Source organism: Clytia hemisphaerica, unplaced genomic scaffold (genome assembly GCF_902728285.1).
Source record: "Clytia hemisphaerica strain Z4C2 unplaced genomic scaffold, Clytia hemisphaerica genome assembly, whole genome shotgun sequence".
NCBI classification, from domain to species: Eukaryota; Metazoa; Cnidaria; class Hydrozoa; order Leptothecata; family Clytiidae; genus Clytia; species Clytia hemisphaerica.
Genome location: NW_027103573.1, coordinates 295052 through 310792, shown reverse-complemented (window position 1 = coordinate 310792; position 15741 = coordinate 295052). Strand labels below are relative to the sequence as shown.

General features: G+C 34.7%; 1 protein-coding gene across 2 annotated transcripts; it reads right to left on the bottom strand.

The window, feature by feature from the left end:
• Positions 1-213: 213 nt before the first annotated feature.
• LOC136801140 (tetratricopeptide repeat protein 38-like) lies at positions 214-15668 on the bottom strand. Of its 2 annotated transcripts, XM_067057761.1 has the most exons (4): positions 13967-14050; positions 5210-5453; positions 1874-2191; positions 214-1402 (listed from the first exon to the last, which is right to left on the bottom strand). In XM_067057761.1, exons 2-4 carry the CDS (start codon positions 5424-5426, stop codon positions 552-554), a joined length of 1386 nt encoding a protein of 461 aa, XP_066913862.1. In that variant the 5' UTR covers positions 5427-5453; positions 13967-14050; the 3' UTR covers positions 214-551. The 2 variants fall into 2 exon arrangements, with proteins under 2 accessions (XP_066913862.1, XP_066913861.1); XM_067057760.1 differs by lacking the exons at positions 214-1402; positions 1874-2191; positions 5210-5453 and adding exons at positions 11039-12565; positions 15415-15668 and having other exon boundaries at positions 13967-14284.
• Positions 15669-15741: the final 73 nt, after the last annotated feature.

Sequence of the window (15741 nt, the reverse complement as noted above, 5' to 3'; positions counted from 1 at the left end):
GACAAAAGCGACTTCTCGACTGAACTGAACTTTAAATTTCTAAAAACGAGGAAATAACCAAAATTCCCAATATGTTTTGACCCAGATTGTAATTCAATTTATAAATATAGATGTAAAATCCTCGAGCCCTCACCTGATTTTGATAAAAATTTCTGAGGAATACTAACTAGACAGAAAATGACTGGAGAAAAAAATAACTTTTGGCGTGGATTACGTGTTTTGGTCTTTCGTTTTTTATTTTTCTCTAATATGTGTAAAAAAGATTAAAAAGTCCAAAATCAAACCAGTCCTATCCTAATATGGAAAATTTGAAAACCACTACTTGAAAAATGTCACCCCAACTGCATAGGGGTACTTTCGCCTGAAATTTCTCATAAACCTAACCCCTACCTATTTCAAAAAATTAGAAAATACTCAAAACCCAAGAATCCATTGGGTCTCCACAATGTTAAATGTGAATAAAATTTAAAAAAATCTAAAGTTTGATATTATTGTTGGTTAAGATTGACCGAAATTATTTGTGATGTCCAATATTTATGGTTTAAAGATTATCAGTGGTGCGCGTCCAGCTTTGCCAGTACTCGATCAGTAAGCAACGAATCTGGTCTAAACAATTTGCGCTCATGTAATAACGATCTAGCCATGCGTCTGTGAAACTGATTAGGCGATCGAACACAAGCATTGATAACATACTGATTAAAGATGTCTTGTGTTGCTTTGCTTCCACCAATTTCCCAAATGTCTTTGTAAACAGGTATAAAGAGATTGGAAGCTTCCTCAAAATTGCCTTCACAATAAGCAGCAATACCTTTAGCGAAAGGAAATCCAATGCGTTTACAAACATCTCCATAAGTTGTATCTAGGCTTTTATTAAGATGCTTTTCCATCGATTCGAATAAATTAGATTTGCTTTCACGGCCTGTCTTGGATTGAATCATTGCAGCTGTCAAATGCATATCATCGTAGACAAGCTCATGAGAGTTGTACATGGTTTTGTAAACAGAGTACACTTCTTCCCATCGGTCGCCAACATTGACACCTTCGAATTCTAAACGTTGCAATACTTGTACACTATCACTGAGATGGTACGCATTGGGAGTCCTCTTAAACGATAAAATTTTATCATCATACAATTTCAAGACTCGATCATAATGCCCAAGTTCGGTTAAATTGACAGTTTGATGCCAGAAAAGATGACAAGTTAGGCTGTTATCATCAGTCAAGAATGTATCATTTTCTTCAAGAAAATCAACTCCTTCCTGGGAACGACAGGTTGCGTCAAAGATGTGAGAATAGGCGTGCAAGCCCCAAGTATTATCAGGATTGATTTCCAAAGACTTTTTGACAGCTTTCTCAGCTTGAACGAATTGGTTGCTTTGTTCCAATCCAAATGCGTAATACCCTGTGATGAAATACAAAACGATAAGTACAAGAGCAGATTAGTAAAAGCTTTCTATATTGTCTTCGATGATTCGGTACACATAAAGAAGTACTCATCACCAAGCATAATCACTCGGCCCATTAAAATGTTTATAAAAAGATGTTCTAGTCATTTTAGGCAAAACCAAAATAGCTCACAATTTTGGAACAAGTTGAGTAGACCAATTTCGATGTTTAACAAATAGATCATATCAAAGTCAATGCTTTTTTCTGATTTCAGTGTTAACATTGAATTTAATGCTTTGAATGCAGATGAGCAGAATTATGCCTGTTTTTGAGTGGAGTGGTGGGATTTGACAAAAAGTTGGACGAAATTTCGGAAAAACGGAATTTAGCAAGAAAAACAAAAACGGTTGGATTTAAAAATCGGGAAAAAATGAATTTTTGACGGAATGGCGGAATCAGGTACCCCCTGAAGCCACCCCTTTCTCACCTTGAAGATATCCAAAGTGAAAATCTGATTCTCTCCAATAAGGTAATGTTCGAGCCAGGGAATCTCTCAGCATTCTCGATTGACCAGAAAAGATGTATCCATTGATTGAAAATAAAAGGGCAATGGTATCTTTTGGATATTGTAGTAAAATATATTCCCAAGTGCGAAGTGCGTCTCTTTTTTTCTCAGTAGCCCATTCAATGCTGGCTTTACGATGTAATTTTTCTCGCTCGTTAAGTTTTGAGTCATCAACGGATTCCAATTCAGAGACTAGTTTAGCGATGGTTGGACTATTTCTACAGCAACTTCCTCGAACTCCTACAATAAATGATAAGAAAGTTTTTTTCGTTGACATTTATACTTTTTTTAAATAATCTTTTGGAAGATCTTCTTCCCATAGTAGAGCATTTTATGTGAAACTGAAAAAAACAAAAACAACCCAGAGGGAGGTTGCGAAACTATTAATCAGATTGCTAAGGCTCGAATCCTGAAATTATTCAAATTCTTTTCGCAAAGGAAAGCTTTTTATTCTAACCAAGGTATGGTTCATAATATCAGGGGTGGTTAAAGCAAAGCTTTCAGAAAATGAGCTAGAATGCCAAGCAACTCCAATACGTACTAGTTATCGCATGATTTCGAGTGCAATACGAGAAATATTTTACGAGTTCCGAGATTTTTCCGTAATATTTTTCCGAGCCTTTAGGCGAGGAAAAATATCGGTAAAATCTCGGAACGAGTAAAATATCGAGTATTGCACGAGAAGTCATGTGATAACTAATTTATTGTCGACTCAAAAAAATTGTCCTCTTTTTGTTTCAAAACTTACTTCCGCCTTCTTCTGCTTCTGTGTAGTTTCGAATGTTTTTATTCGAAAATCTAATTCGAACGTTAGATTCGAACAAAAACATTCGATAACTTCCCGCTGAAAATACAAAAACAAAACTTTTCGATCATTTTCGATCCAGAAGTTTTGTTTTGAAAAGTTGCAGATTTTTCAGAGATGTATTTGAAAGTTTCTAGATTGATAATTCAAAATGCAGATGATGTACAGTATTGTTTCGATGAAGAAGAAACCCTCCATCATTGGATTAATCAGATTGATAACATTCAGTCTTTTTCTATTTTTTTGTTTCGATGACATATGGCCATGGAAAAGAATAGCAGAGGAAAGGAGTCCCACGATGGAAATGTATGCTTGTAAAAATGGTTAAAGAACAACATTTTTTCAACAGCAAAACAATTTGGATACTTTCTTGATTATCGTCAAGCTCTAAATGTTTCGAATTTCAGAAGGAAGATGTAATGATTGTTGAGTTGAAAAGTCAAGGACGTACGTTGTTGTCGAGAAAGAGAATTAGGAGAGAACTTTTATAAAAATCACTCGTCATTTGGTTTAATACAAGACATTACACTTCCCTTGTTATGTTATGAGAATTTTTATTGGCAGACATTCAAGAATCTCAAGTTATTTTGTATGCATTGATAAAAAACTGTTTGGTTTACCACACGGACAAATTTGCCAAAAGTTGAAAATATTTGGGTGGTGTCAAGTAGTTTTATAATTTCTTAGTTCATCAGATTTGATTTTAGTGTCTTTTATGGAAGAACTCCAAAGTAAAAGTTAATCTGAACATATTTTTGTTGCGTTTTTCCCTTTGATTCCCAAGTCAGTTTCTCCGAAGGTCAGTTCTTTTCGGCTGTTTTGTTTTGATTTTTCTCCCGCCGCTTACCCAGTCCCCCAAAAGTCAACCCGGTCATATTTCCAGACTAAAGAAATATAAAATATCGCAAATATCTCGATGCTCTCGACCAATCAAAACGCTGATATTTTTTTGGGTCGGCAATAATGACCCATAAATTGAAATTGCCTATAAAAAATGTGTAGCTTATCTATTGTTTTAAAAAAAACTCAAAGTAATCTGTAAAATTTATAACTCAGTTTGATAGCTAATTTCTATGAATGACATTATTCTATACATGCAGGAAAAACAGCCACCCCCTATAATCATTTCCGATCGATGGGGGTGTTCTGCTTGGGTTTGAAAAGTGAACCCTACTCTTTTTTGGAGACTTTGTCAAAAAAGTGACCCTAAATAGGAGTGAAATTCCACTCGAAATTCCCCAAAAAAGTAAGGTGTTTTTCTATTTTGGTGTTTTTGAGACCCTACTTACGATCCTGCATGGAAATGAAACAGGTACCCTGACCAGCAGCACATCAATCCTTGTACCCTTTTGCTCAATTATCCCCTCCGGATTGTGTCCTTAGATAGATAATGAAACTTTTTTTGTGGTTATTGAGTAGAATTATAAGGCACATAATTATGACAAGAAAGATGGTGTATGTTGCCGGAAGAAACAAAAAATTGATTATACCACAAATTTCCCAAAGAATTGAATACACCAGCATCATTTTGCAAAATTGTCAGTAACGAACTAACGGAAACAAAGGTATGAAGGATAAATTTTACACTTAGTACTACTACACTTACTTCAACATTTTGAGATTTCGACATTCATCAATTTAATCAAATTGGTCCTGAGCCTGTATTACCACTGGTGGATTTGAGACAATAGAGCAAGTACGTCGGAAACATGGGAAGGAGCGCAACGCTCGTTAAAAAACAATGAAACGACAATTACAAATCTCTTCATCTGATAAGTTCGATAGGGTCTAAAACCACCCATGATCATTGATCACTCTGAGCTTCATAAAAACCCGAAACAGTTTATCAATCCCGGCCAACCGAAATCTTTGATGGGAATAATTTTGAATGTCATATTCTAATGTACACCCCTGTCTCACAATCTTTTGAAACCTCAATGCTGATCATAGAAATCCTATTGTTCTAAGGTAAAACAAATCTAATGGGATGGTTTTGGAGTGCACTGGTGAGGAAATAAAAGTCAATTTTCCATTGAGCTGAGAATGGAGGGTATTTTTCCCACCAAGGACAAAATTTTGACCCTGACAATGCAATGACTTCAAAATAGAAGAACAAATGAAATCTGACGTTTTGTTTTAGAATAACGAAATCTTACGCGTTCGAAAACCAGACAATGCCAGTGAATTATCTTGCGCTATCAGTAAGCTTCAAAAAGTTGATAATACGCCTAGATTCACTTTTTTACAAATACTTGTGAAATAGCGCCGCTCGACGCTGGGTAAAGTGAAGTAGATTTTTCGCATTGTAATGACTTCTTTAAAGCGACTATTTTTTAATAAAGAAAATTCCATCAAATCAATAAGTAATTTTAGGTGAAAAATCGACCGTTACGATGCATTTTCTTTGTCCATTATATAAGGACCTGGAGAAAATGAAAAATAAAAACACTCACCGATAGAGAAAATTTTTGCCATGAAGAAATCAGGGTCAGCTTCCAACATTTTATCTACAGTCCCAATCATACCTCCCATTGCAGGATCTGCAACATTACAAAACATCTGGTCTATAGCATGATCTAAAAGTTTTGCAGCCTCATTGCTTGTCGTGCTCATTTCTAAACCTTCATCTTTCCAGGCTTGACAATCTCGAGTGTTGGTTTGATAATTCATTTTGTTGTTTCATATACTGAACAAAAACTAAACAAATCAAAAATTCTTTAAGATTTTTCAATATTGTAAAATGTGACGATTTATAATATTCACCTCTGAACTACCGGGTGCACCAAAAAAAGTATACAGGTTTGTCGAGATATTGTGAGCTTCAGGATTTAAATTTTTGTTCATTCTTTTTCTATCGTATAGAGGATGCTCTAATTTGAATTTTGAGCTATCATATATTAGATTTGTAAGTAGTTCGAAAGTTAGTTAAAAAACTGACTTTTTTCCATGTCGACATTTCAGAAAATCATTACGGAAATTACGCTATTAATAAGACAAAATGACAAAAACACAATTTTATTGTTTTTTTGATTCTTTTTTTTTCTTACAGTTATTATATTTTGCCAAAAGTTTCTCCATCTTATTTGCACGTCATGAAAATTTACAACAGAGCAACTATCTAGTCGATAACCTGATAACAGCTGTTCGTAATTTTCTTACGCGCACGGGAAACCTCTGTCTGAAGGCGCTTGAAAATTATACGTCTGAGGAAAATAGTCCTCCCGCGGAAAATAGTCCTCCCGCGGAAAATTCTACAACAAGAATCTTGTTGTTCACTGGAAAGTCAAATACTGATACGGCGCCCTATTCATAAACACAATCACGCAACTTTGTTGTCGTTCCTAGTCCTTTTAGACCAACGCGGTCCTTACGATTTCGAGATTGCCTATTCGTCAGATTGTTATGTTTTCACACATCCCTTTAGAGCTTTAGCGTGGTGTGCAGAAAACAGCCACAATCTGATCTCGGGTCACTAGTCGAGGAATGGTGATCTATTTTTTCAAAAGTTTTCTCACATAGCACACACATAACATCAAAACCTCTCTTGGAGATTTCCAAAATCTTTTTTCAGCTTTTCCAAAAATATTATCCCACACGGAAATAGCTTGTTTTACCATATTTTTAAATTCCATTACGAGTTATGATGAATACAGTTGCATTTTTTGATATTTTCATGTGTAAAGAAAGTAAGTGTCAGAAAAGTTTGATCGCTGTTTTTGATGATTTTTTGAAATTTGGACATTAATTAAATTAATTATTTGAAAAAATTAATGAAAATTAATTTGGACACGAGAAGTTTTTTTCGCGTTGGTGCAATGCAACATGCTCCATCCCACCAACACAAGAAAAAAAGAGCGTGTCTCATGGTTTCTTTTTTTCTTGGGATGGAGCATGTTGTGTTGCATTACAACAACGCAAAAAAAACTTCTCGTGTCCCCAAGTCTTAAAAAAGTCAGTTTTTTTAAATAATTTTCGTACTACTTTTTCAAACCTACTCAAGTTAGAGCATCCTCTACACGATAAAAAAAGAATGAACAAAAAATTTAAACCCTGAAGCCTACAATATCACGACAAACCTGTATACTTTTTTTGATGCACCCGGTAATTACAGTAGCGATTCACTGAAGTCTTAAAGAGGAACTGAACATTCATTTTTGAGGTCATGCTTTTTTGTCTCCAAGTACTACAAAATATAGTAAAACTTCGAAAAGTATCTTCCGCTCTCAATCTCTTTCCTATTTTGTATAAAACCTTCTCTAAACAGCGTATAATTTGTTTAAAATGAACCCCCACTTTACACATGTTTTAGACATATCGCAGGGCCGGCGAATCGGTTTTAAAAGTGAGGGGGCTAAATGATATAGTGACTAAGGAGGCCCCATCATGGTTGGGGCCGACGGGCCGGAAAATTTTTGAAATTATGGTACACTAAATTGGCCTAGAAGTGGTCTAAATTTAATTTTTGTGAAGTTATTGGGATGAAAAAATTAAAAAAGTTAGGCGTTTTTTTATACTGATAATCACCAATAAGAATATACTACTACATAATAACAAAATGAAACCTTTAAGTAAATAAAGCGGACTTTTACATGTTCAAAATTCATAAGTAAAAGTAGATTGAGAGTATGCTTTAACAGTAAGTATACAGTAATAAAAATTAAAATTTTCCTTAGTAATTAAAGCAATGCTCTCGAGTCGGCACAAACTCTCTACCAACTTCATCTAAATCAAGTTTATCCGTTAGATTTTTATATGGATGGAGCAAAGAAAGATTGTTAAACCGTTTTGGCTTCATTGTTGAACGTAGCCAAGTCTTTTTTCTCACCCTCTCTTTCTCTCTCTCACTCTTTTTTTTTTTGAAAAAAAGTGGGGGGGGGCTACAGCCCCCCTAGCCCCCCCGGTTTCGCCGGCCCTGTATCGTTATTCATATTTTTTATGAATTTTGTGTATGTTCATCGACTTTAAAGGTTTCCTTTTTAAATAAGAGATATCGTTTGCTTACTTCATCAATTTTAATACACAAGCTTTCTCCCATTGGATTGACACGGATGTGGAGCAAAATTGGTCAGAAAGAGCAAGGAAAAGAAAAGAAAAACATTTTTCGCTTATATCAGCATAATAGTCGAACGTGCGCAACGCACTGGGCTCAGCTTCAGTGGCTTCAAATTATTCATAGGCCAAGTTGTAAACCCCCAGATATTCATCCAATGAACAAGTGTGCCAAATTTCAGCCAAATTCGACCATTTTGGAGGCCTGTAGGCTGCTCCAAAGTTTTAGCCTCGTTTTGGCAAAAAACTCGTACCCAGGCCCAAAAATCTAAATTTTTGAATAATGCAAAAACCGCCCCCAGATATTCACCCAAGGAACAATTGTGCAAAATTTCAGCCAAATCCGACCATTTTAGAAGTCTCCAGGCTGCCCCAAAGTTTTAGCCTCGTTTTGGCGAAAAACTTGTCCCCAGTCCCCAAAAATCAATGAGAAATAGAATAATAGGTAGACACTGTCCCGTTATGAAATATGTGTCTGATATGAAACGGAAACACTTATGTAAAAATAAAACCTTTACTTCGTGAACAAGAAATAATAGGAAGAAGTAAAATCATTTTTGATTTCAAGAAGGATTCAGTTTTACGTGGACTAAATTTGGGGTTTTCAGCTTATTCCAATAAAAAGTTTAATTTTTTCAATCGACTCTAAAATCATTTTCAATCACTTGTTTTCGAAAGTTCAAACATTTTACTTTTACTCCACTCAAAAATAGCTTTTTAATGAATTCTGTCTCTTGGTTAAACCATTTGTGGATCAAAAGTTATAGCTACACTAAAAATGTTAAAGGTTCTCTATTAAACATCCCCTTCTCACAGACCCGATAGAATTTTTTCAGCCAGTGGGGTATAAAAATAACGGACTGAAACTCGATGGGGATCGATATTCTATTATTTTTCATGACCGGGGATTTAAATTCTTTTGTTTTCAAGTCAGAAAATTCAGTAGAAATTGGGGTATAATTTTTCACCGGGGACGATATTTTAGCCAATTTTTCCAGTGGGTCTGAAGGTGGAGAAGGTCTGAGAAGGGGGTGTTATTAACTAAAAGCAAGAGCTTTTCCAATTACTTTCTGAACACTTTTACGTCAATCAGATGGCTCGACCTATTCCCCTAACAAAATACGCAATGCTTTAAAAAGATTCGGTTTTCTGTAAACATAAAAGAGCTACGGATAGATTTTGGCAGGGAGTAAATTTGGCGAATTTAGCGAATTTTTACAAAATTCGCAAAATTAAATTCTCGCCAAAATTTCCAAATTCAGCAATTCGCCAAATTAAATCCCCGCCAAATTTTACAAAATTAAGTATTCGCCAAATTAAATCCCCGCCAAAAATCGCATTTTTGTCATTCGCCAAATTAAATCCACGCCAAAATTTATCCACTTAAGGTAATATCTTTTGATAGAGAAGTTTTTAGAGAAAATTTTTTTCAGAGCAGGTCATTCCTTGGAAGTATGTGATGTGATTTAGGTATTTTCTAAAAAAATGTTTAGTTCCCCTTTGATACAAAAAAGTTTAAAATTGTTTCAGAAGTGAAACTGTATAAAATGGTGTTGCAAATACTGTAATATAGCAATGTCACCTCCACACGCTCTTTTTTAAAAGAATATACTTTATAAGAATATTCATGTCAAAATTGGCCAAAAATTATGAACATGCTAAGAATAACACCATCATGCGGGATTTAGCAACTGAACCCATTTTAAGAGCCTTTACCCGTAAATTACCAATTATTCCCCAGAAAAACTAAACAGTTTCACAAAGGTGCCAAAATTTTGCTTCAGGTATGTAATTTAAACTGGGTTTGGATCCTAGCCTAAGAATACCATAAGAATATTTCAGGATGATTTTTGCAAAATAGTTACGATATTCTTGATGAAATGAAAAAACACCATTCTTATAAGAAAACATGTAATTAATTTCTGAAAATATAACTAAATTGGAAATAAAACAAAACACAATTCTTTGGTGGAAAAATATTTTGAGTCTTATCTTACATGTCCTATTCAAGTTGAAAAAGTTCAAACTTGAAAAAGACACGTATCTAAGCACAGAAATATCATCCCACCAAAAATGTGTTTGTTTTAATTTGATTTTCTTACACATCTTATAGTGTTTCACTTAACTAATATTGGCGGGCTGTTCCATTTAAAGATAGATGCGCTGTGATCCTCATAGCTATGAGGCCTATGCCTTTTTTTTGGGTAGGTTTAGTCTCTCTCTTCCATTTAAAAACCAGACAGGGGGTGGACCAAACTAGAAAGGGTAAAAAATGTTCCTTGGAAAATCAATTCCATCTCCAAAAGTCCTTTGGAAAAACTCTTTTTCTACCCCTTATGGACCAATTTGATAGGTTAAGGAAAATTGAAAGGTGGACGAACTAAACGAACTACCAAACCCCCTGGAAATTTAGTAATTTTCGCAAACCCTATGGAGAATTGAACTGTTTACTCCAAAATTTTCTAAGACGCCCTAGAAATTATGTTTCTTGAAGTAGATACTTACTTGGCCCATGGAAATTTTCCAGCTTAAAAAGCCCCTGGTTCCTCAATCCCCTCCATGTATGGACATCAAATGGAACAGCCAATTAAATATCTGTAAAAAGTTTATTGGAACAGACTAAACAATAACTGTAAAAATATTAGTATACACGCAGAGGACTATTGAATCAGTTGCTTTACTATGTACTGACCAAATTTATTTAGTAAAGATAAAATGCTCTCTAAAGAATCTTAATCGGAAAACACGTTTCCCTATTATGAGGGGGCTTATCTAACAAATCCTGCATTACTAAAGATAAATTTCATAAAGAACGACAAAAAAGAACGACAAATTCCATATTTCGCCGTCTACGACCCCCAACGAAAGTGACTGTACCACCCCTACCGATTCATTCCTCTTTGTTCATCACGGGAATTAACTACATGTGGTTTAAAATAACGACAAATTACGACAAGCCTACTATTATAGTGAGAACACCAATATGTCCGAAAATCTTGTCTTAGATTTAAATGCTAACAACGCCCTTGCATTTTCAAAAAGAAAAGAATAGATCAATATGGATTGGAAATGTCTAAAATATAAATCTGATATAAAAAGTATAAATCCTAGAAATTAATTTTCTGAGGGTCTGAGCCCCATTTATAATTCACCCCTATGATTCACTAACAGTCTTAATGCGAAAAACCAAAATAATTTCCAGTAAAATGGTATACCCTGAAGGCAAAATAATTCTCTATAATTACATCTCTATCTAATTGATTTAAAAGTATAACTAAGATAAATTGTATTGAAGATAGTAAAAAAAATAACTGTTAGAACATCACTTACTCTATAATGTATCGAAATAATTTGAGAAAGATACAAGAAACCTTTACCAGTCAACTCAAGAAGTTCTTTAGCATGAGTCTATTAAAATACCAAAACATTGTATAAAAGGAAAAATTTTGGTATGGCCCACAAAAGAGTGGTCATAATGTTGAATTGTATGTCAATATTTTAATATGTATACAATGAAATACTACTTCCATAAAATATGGGTATTAAAAAGTTTTTAATCTTAAAGTTTTAATCTTTTATCTAAAAAACCCTTTTACAACATAATGTCCGAGTGAGATTATAGCACTCACTTTTAGAAAATAGATTAATTGGTTGGATGCGTCTAAAAATGTATGAAATTCGATTGTAGATTATAAACCCTAGAAATTAAAAGTGGTGTAATTACCATTAACACTAAATTCTTACAGCCAATTCGATTGACTTCAAAATTTGCCATACTCACCAACTTTGCCAAATCCACAATTTTAATGTCAAAAGATCATCGAAGTATCACAAAACGAAAATCATAATCGCGGCGTAGCGATGTACAAATTTGCCATGGTTAATAAGATGATGATTTAAAAAGTTTTAGTGATCCACGTCCAGCTTTGCCAGTACTCGATCAGTAAGCAACGAATTTGGCCTAAACAATTTGCGCTCATGTAATAACGATCTGGCCATGCGTCTGTGAAACTGATTAGGCGATCGAACACAAGCATTGATAACATACTGATTAAAGATGTCTTGTTGGGCTTTGCTTCCACCAAGTTCCCAAATGTCTTTGTAAACAGGTATAAAGAGATTGCAAGCCTCCTCAAAGTTGTCTTCACAATATGCAACAATACCTTTGGCGAAAGGAAATCCAATGCGTTTACCAACGTCTTCATAAGTTGTATCAAGACCTTTATTAAGATGGTCATCCATTGATTCGAAGAAATTAGATTTGCTTTCACGGCCTGTTTTGGATTTAATCATTGCAGCTGTCAAATGCATATCATCGTAGACAAGCTCGTGAGAGTTGCTCATTGGTTTGTAAACAGAGTACAATTCTTCCCATCGGTCGCCAACGTTGATACCTTCGAATTCTAAACGTTGCAATGCTTGTACACCATCATTGAGATTAAATGGGTTGGAGGTCTGCTTGAATGTGGGTAGAATTTTATCATCATATAATTTCAAGACTCGATCATAATGCCCAAGTTCGGTTAAATTGACAGTTTGATGCCAGAAAAGATGACAAGTTAGGCTGTTATCATCAGTCAAGAATGTATCATTTTCCTCAAGAAAATCAACTCCTTCCTGGGAACGACAGGTTGCGTCAAAGATGTGAGAATAGGCGTGCAAGCCCCATGTGTTATCAGGATTGATTTCCAAAGACTTTTTGACAGCTTTCTCAGCTTGAACGAATTGGTTGCTTTGTTCCAATCCAAATGCGTAATAACCTATGAATAAAAAAATGAAAAACATAAAAGATTAGCCTTGTGCAAATTTGAGTTGTGATAAATAATCTTTAGGTCGGCCAGGGTTTCAAATCCTTTTTAGCGGAAATAAACTGGGCTGGTACTTTGCTTTCTCGTCATATATGATTATCAGGGTTGTACTAGGTTAGTTCGTCAAATGGCAAAGTCAAAAAATTCAAAGTGTAGTATTTTTTTGTGAAAATTTAATCTATTGTGAGACATTTTGCGCAAATTTTAACCTCCTAGGTCAAAAATCCAGCATTCCCCAGGGGGGTCTTTGATTCGCACTAAAGCGAAAAAAAAGTAAAATTGGCATTTTTTTGGCCATTTTAAGACTATAAAAGGCCAGGAAAGGTTCAAAATAGTTTTTAAATGGTGTCTTGTACTAATATTCAACATAAAAAGACAAAATAACCCCAGCGAGATCACTCAATGTTTCAATTTCAGGTTAAAAATGCTGATTTTCTCCAATTCTGGATAGCAAAATGCATAAAAGCAGCATTTTTGAGGACCTACAATTTTAAACTTTTTAAGGTACACTATTGAAATTTTCAGCAATAAAACACTTCAGAGATAGCTCCAGGAAAAATCAATTTTGAGTTTTCAAAAATCTCCTATAAATCCATGATGGCGCCCTAGAAATTGAGTTTTCATGCTAAATGCTAATATTATTTCAAGCTAAAACTTTTTCTTGGGCTAAAATCTCAAAAATGATTTCAAATGGTGTCCTGAAATCTTTGGATCTTGGAAGTATTCTGAAAATACTCTGGGAGAATCAAAATGGTTTGGGTCAGAAATTTGCCCAAGTCTGCCATTATGGTATTGCATTTCCCACTAAAACGCGATATTTAGAGTTTAAAGTCTAATTTTCTCAGGCTAAAATCTCAAAAATGGTTTCATATGGTGTCCTGAAATCTTTTGGTGTTGAAAGTATTCTGAAGATACTCTGGGAGAATCAAAATGGTTTGGGTTAGAAATTTGCCAAAGTTCACCATTATAGAATTTGCATTTTATGAAATTGGTTTAGTGCGAATCAAAGACCCCCCCTGGGGAATGCTGGATTTTTGACCTAGGAGGCTAAAAATTGCGCAAAATGTCTCACAGTATATTAAATTTTCACAAAAAAATACTACACTTTGAATTTTTTGACATCATGCTAAAAATGGTAGTTGACGATCTACCCTAGTTGTACCAGATAAGGTAAATTTCACTTATATTGAAGGCACAATTTAACCCTTACTAGGGTAAATAAAGGCTTCACCTCAAAAAAACAAGAAAGTTTAAATTTTCATTTACCAGTCTAAATCCCCAAATTCAAAATTCTTCAGAGTGACAGATAATGATAAAAAGGGCTAAATCATTTGAAAGTTAGAATATCCTTACCTTGAAGATATCCATAGTGAAAATCTGATTCTCTCCAATATGGTAATGTGCGTGCTAGTGAATCTCTCAACATCCTTGATTGGCCAGTAATGATATATCCATAGAATGAAAACAGAATGGCAATGGTATCTTTTGGATATTGTAGTAAAATATGTTCCCAAGTACGACAAGCATCTCTCTTTTTCTCAGTAGCCCATTCAATGCTGGCTTTACGATGCAATTTTTCTCGCTCGTTAAGCTTTGAGTCATCAACTGCTTCCAATTCAGAGACTAGTTTAGCAATGGTTCGACTGTTTCTACAGCATCCTCCTTGAACTCCTGCAAACGATGAAAAGTTAAATTTCATTACATATAGATGTATTTCAGGGTAATCAAACTAAAAGTAAACCAAAAATAATCTAATCTCTATCTAAATTATAATAATCTCTAAATTTAACCTCTGTTTGTTGCTCGACATGTGAAGAAATAAGAATTTCTGTCCAACTAATATTCACTTCTAGGAGATTTCGGTGGTAGAGCAGGTTTATGCATCTAGCATATCAGCATATCACGCCATAAACTAATTGCGGCACAGACTTCCCATTCTGTGAATGACTCCTCTGGAGTCAAGCTTTGAAGAGAACCAAAATGGAGGAAAGTCTTGATACTGCATTTGAGATTTGGGTGGCAGAGTAGCATATGCATTTTATCTTTTCGCATATTATATATATATATATTTCTATACTATTTCTCAGTTCGAATCACAAGTGATTTTGTGGTTCAGAGATGCTGGTTAAATCGATCTGGCCAGCCAGGGTGCTCTAAGCAGTGTGCTGATGAGTCCTACTGTAAGCTTGTCAAATGTCGACAGGAATGATAGGTTGATATCACTGATAGACAAATGATTCTTTCCCACTCTCATCACTAAGCAAAGAAAAATAGTTTCCATCAGCAGCGATTCCAACCTTCCTATTATTCCTCTCTATTATTATTCATCTCTAAAGAAGGGTGTTGAAATTAGAAGAGGTATGTCGGCATAAGTCCAACTTACAGTAATACGGATGAAATGCATTTACTGCTATGTCGAATCTTCTGAAAGAAGATAGTTGGACAACCTTCATGGATTTTGATGACTAGTAAATTATCTGTCATTTAGCCCATTAACAAAACCCATTGGAAAATACACTTTTTTATAAGAACCAGTATAATTTTGCTGAGGCTCGGCTGCTCTTATTTTTTTGTCACTTTGAGCCTCAAATTGTTCTTATCCTGTTCTTATTTATAGGATGTATATAATAGAGGGTATTTTAGGCGTTATACCAAATTTTTCTACGTTGCCTCCTAAATTGCTTGATATTGAGTAATTTCAGGATCAGCATTGTTCTTGTTTTTTGGAGATTTTGAGCCTCGTTGTTCTTATAAAAAAAGGGTAGGTCTTAAAATATTTCAATGCAAAAAAATCTCCTCACCAATGGAGAAAATTTTTGCCATGAAGAAATCAGGGTCAGCTTCCAACATTTTATCTACAGTCCCAATCACACCTCCAATCATAGGGTCTGCAACATGACAAAACATCTGGTCTATAGCATGATCTAAAAGTTTTGCAACCTCGTTGCTTGTCGTGCTCATTTCTAAACCTTCATCTTTCCAGGCTTGACAATCTCGAGTGTTGGTTTGATAATTCATTATTCATTTGCTTTTTGTTGCACTAATTGTTTTACTCACTGAACAAAAAATAAATCAAATTCATTTATATAGTGCAGCAAAATATTTTAAAAAGGTCAAATCTGACCACA

Excerpts from the sequence above, each read along its gene's own strand:
- LOC136801140 (XM_067057760.1), bottom strand. The coding sequence starts at position 15,631 with ATGAATTATCAAACCAACACTCGAGATTGTCAAGCCTGGAAAGATGAA. Across the intron at positions 14,285-15,414 it reads GGCAAAAATTTTCTCCATTG|GAGTTCAAGGAGGATGCTGT; the intron begins GTGAGGAGATTT and ends CATCGTTTGCAG. Across the intron at positions 12,566-13,966 it reads TCACTATGGATATCTTCAAG|GTTATTACGCATTTGGATTG; the intron begins GTAAGGATATTC and ends TTTTATTCATAG.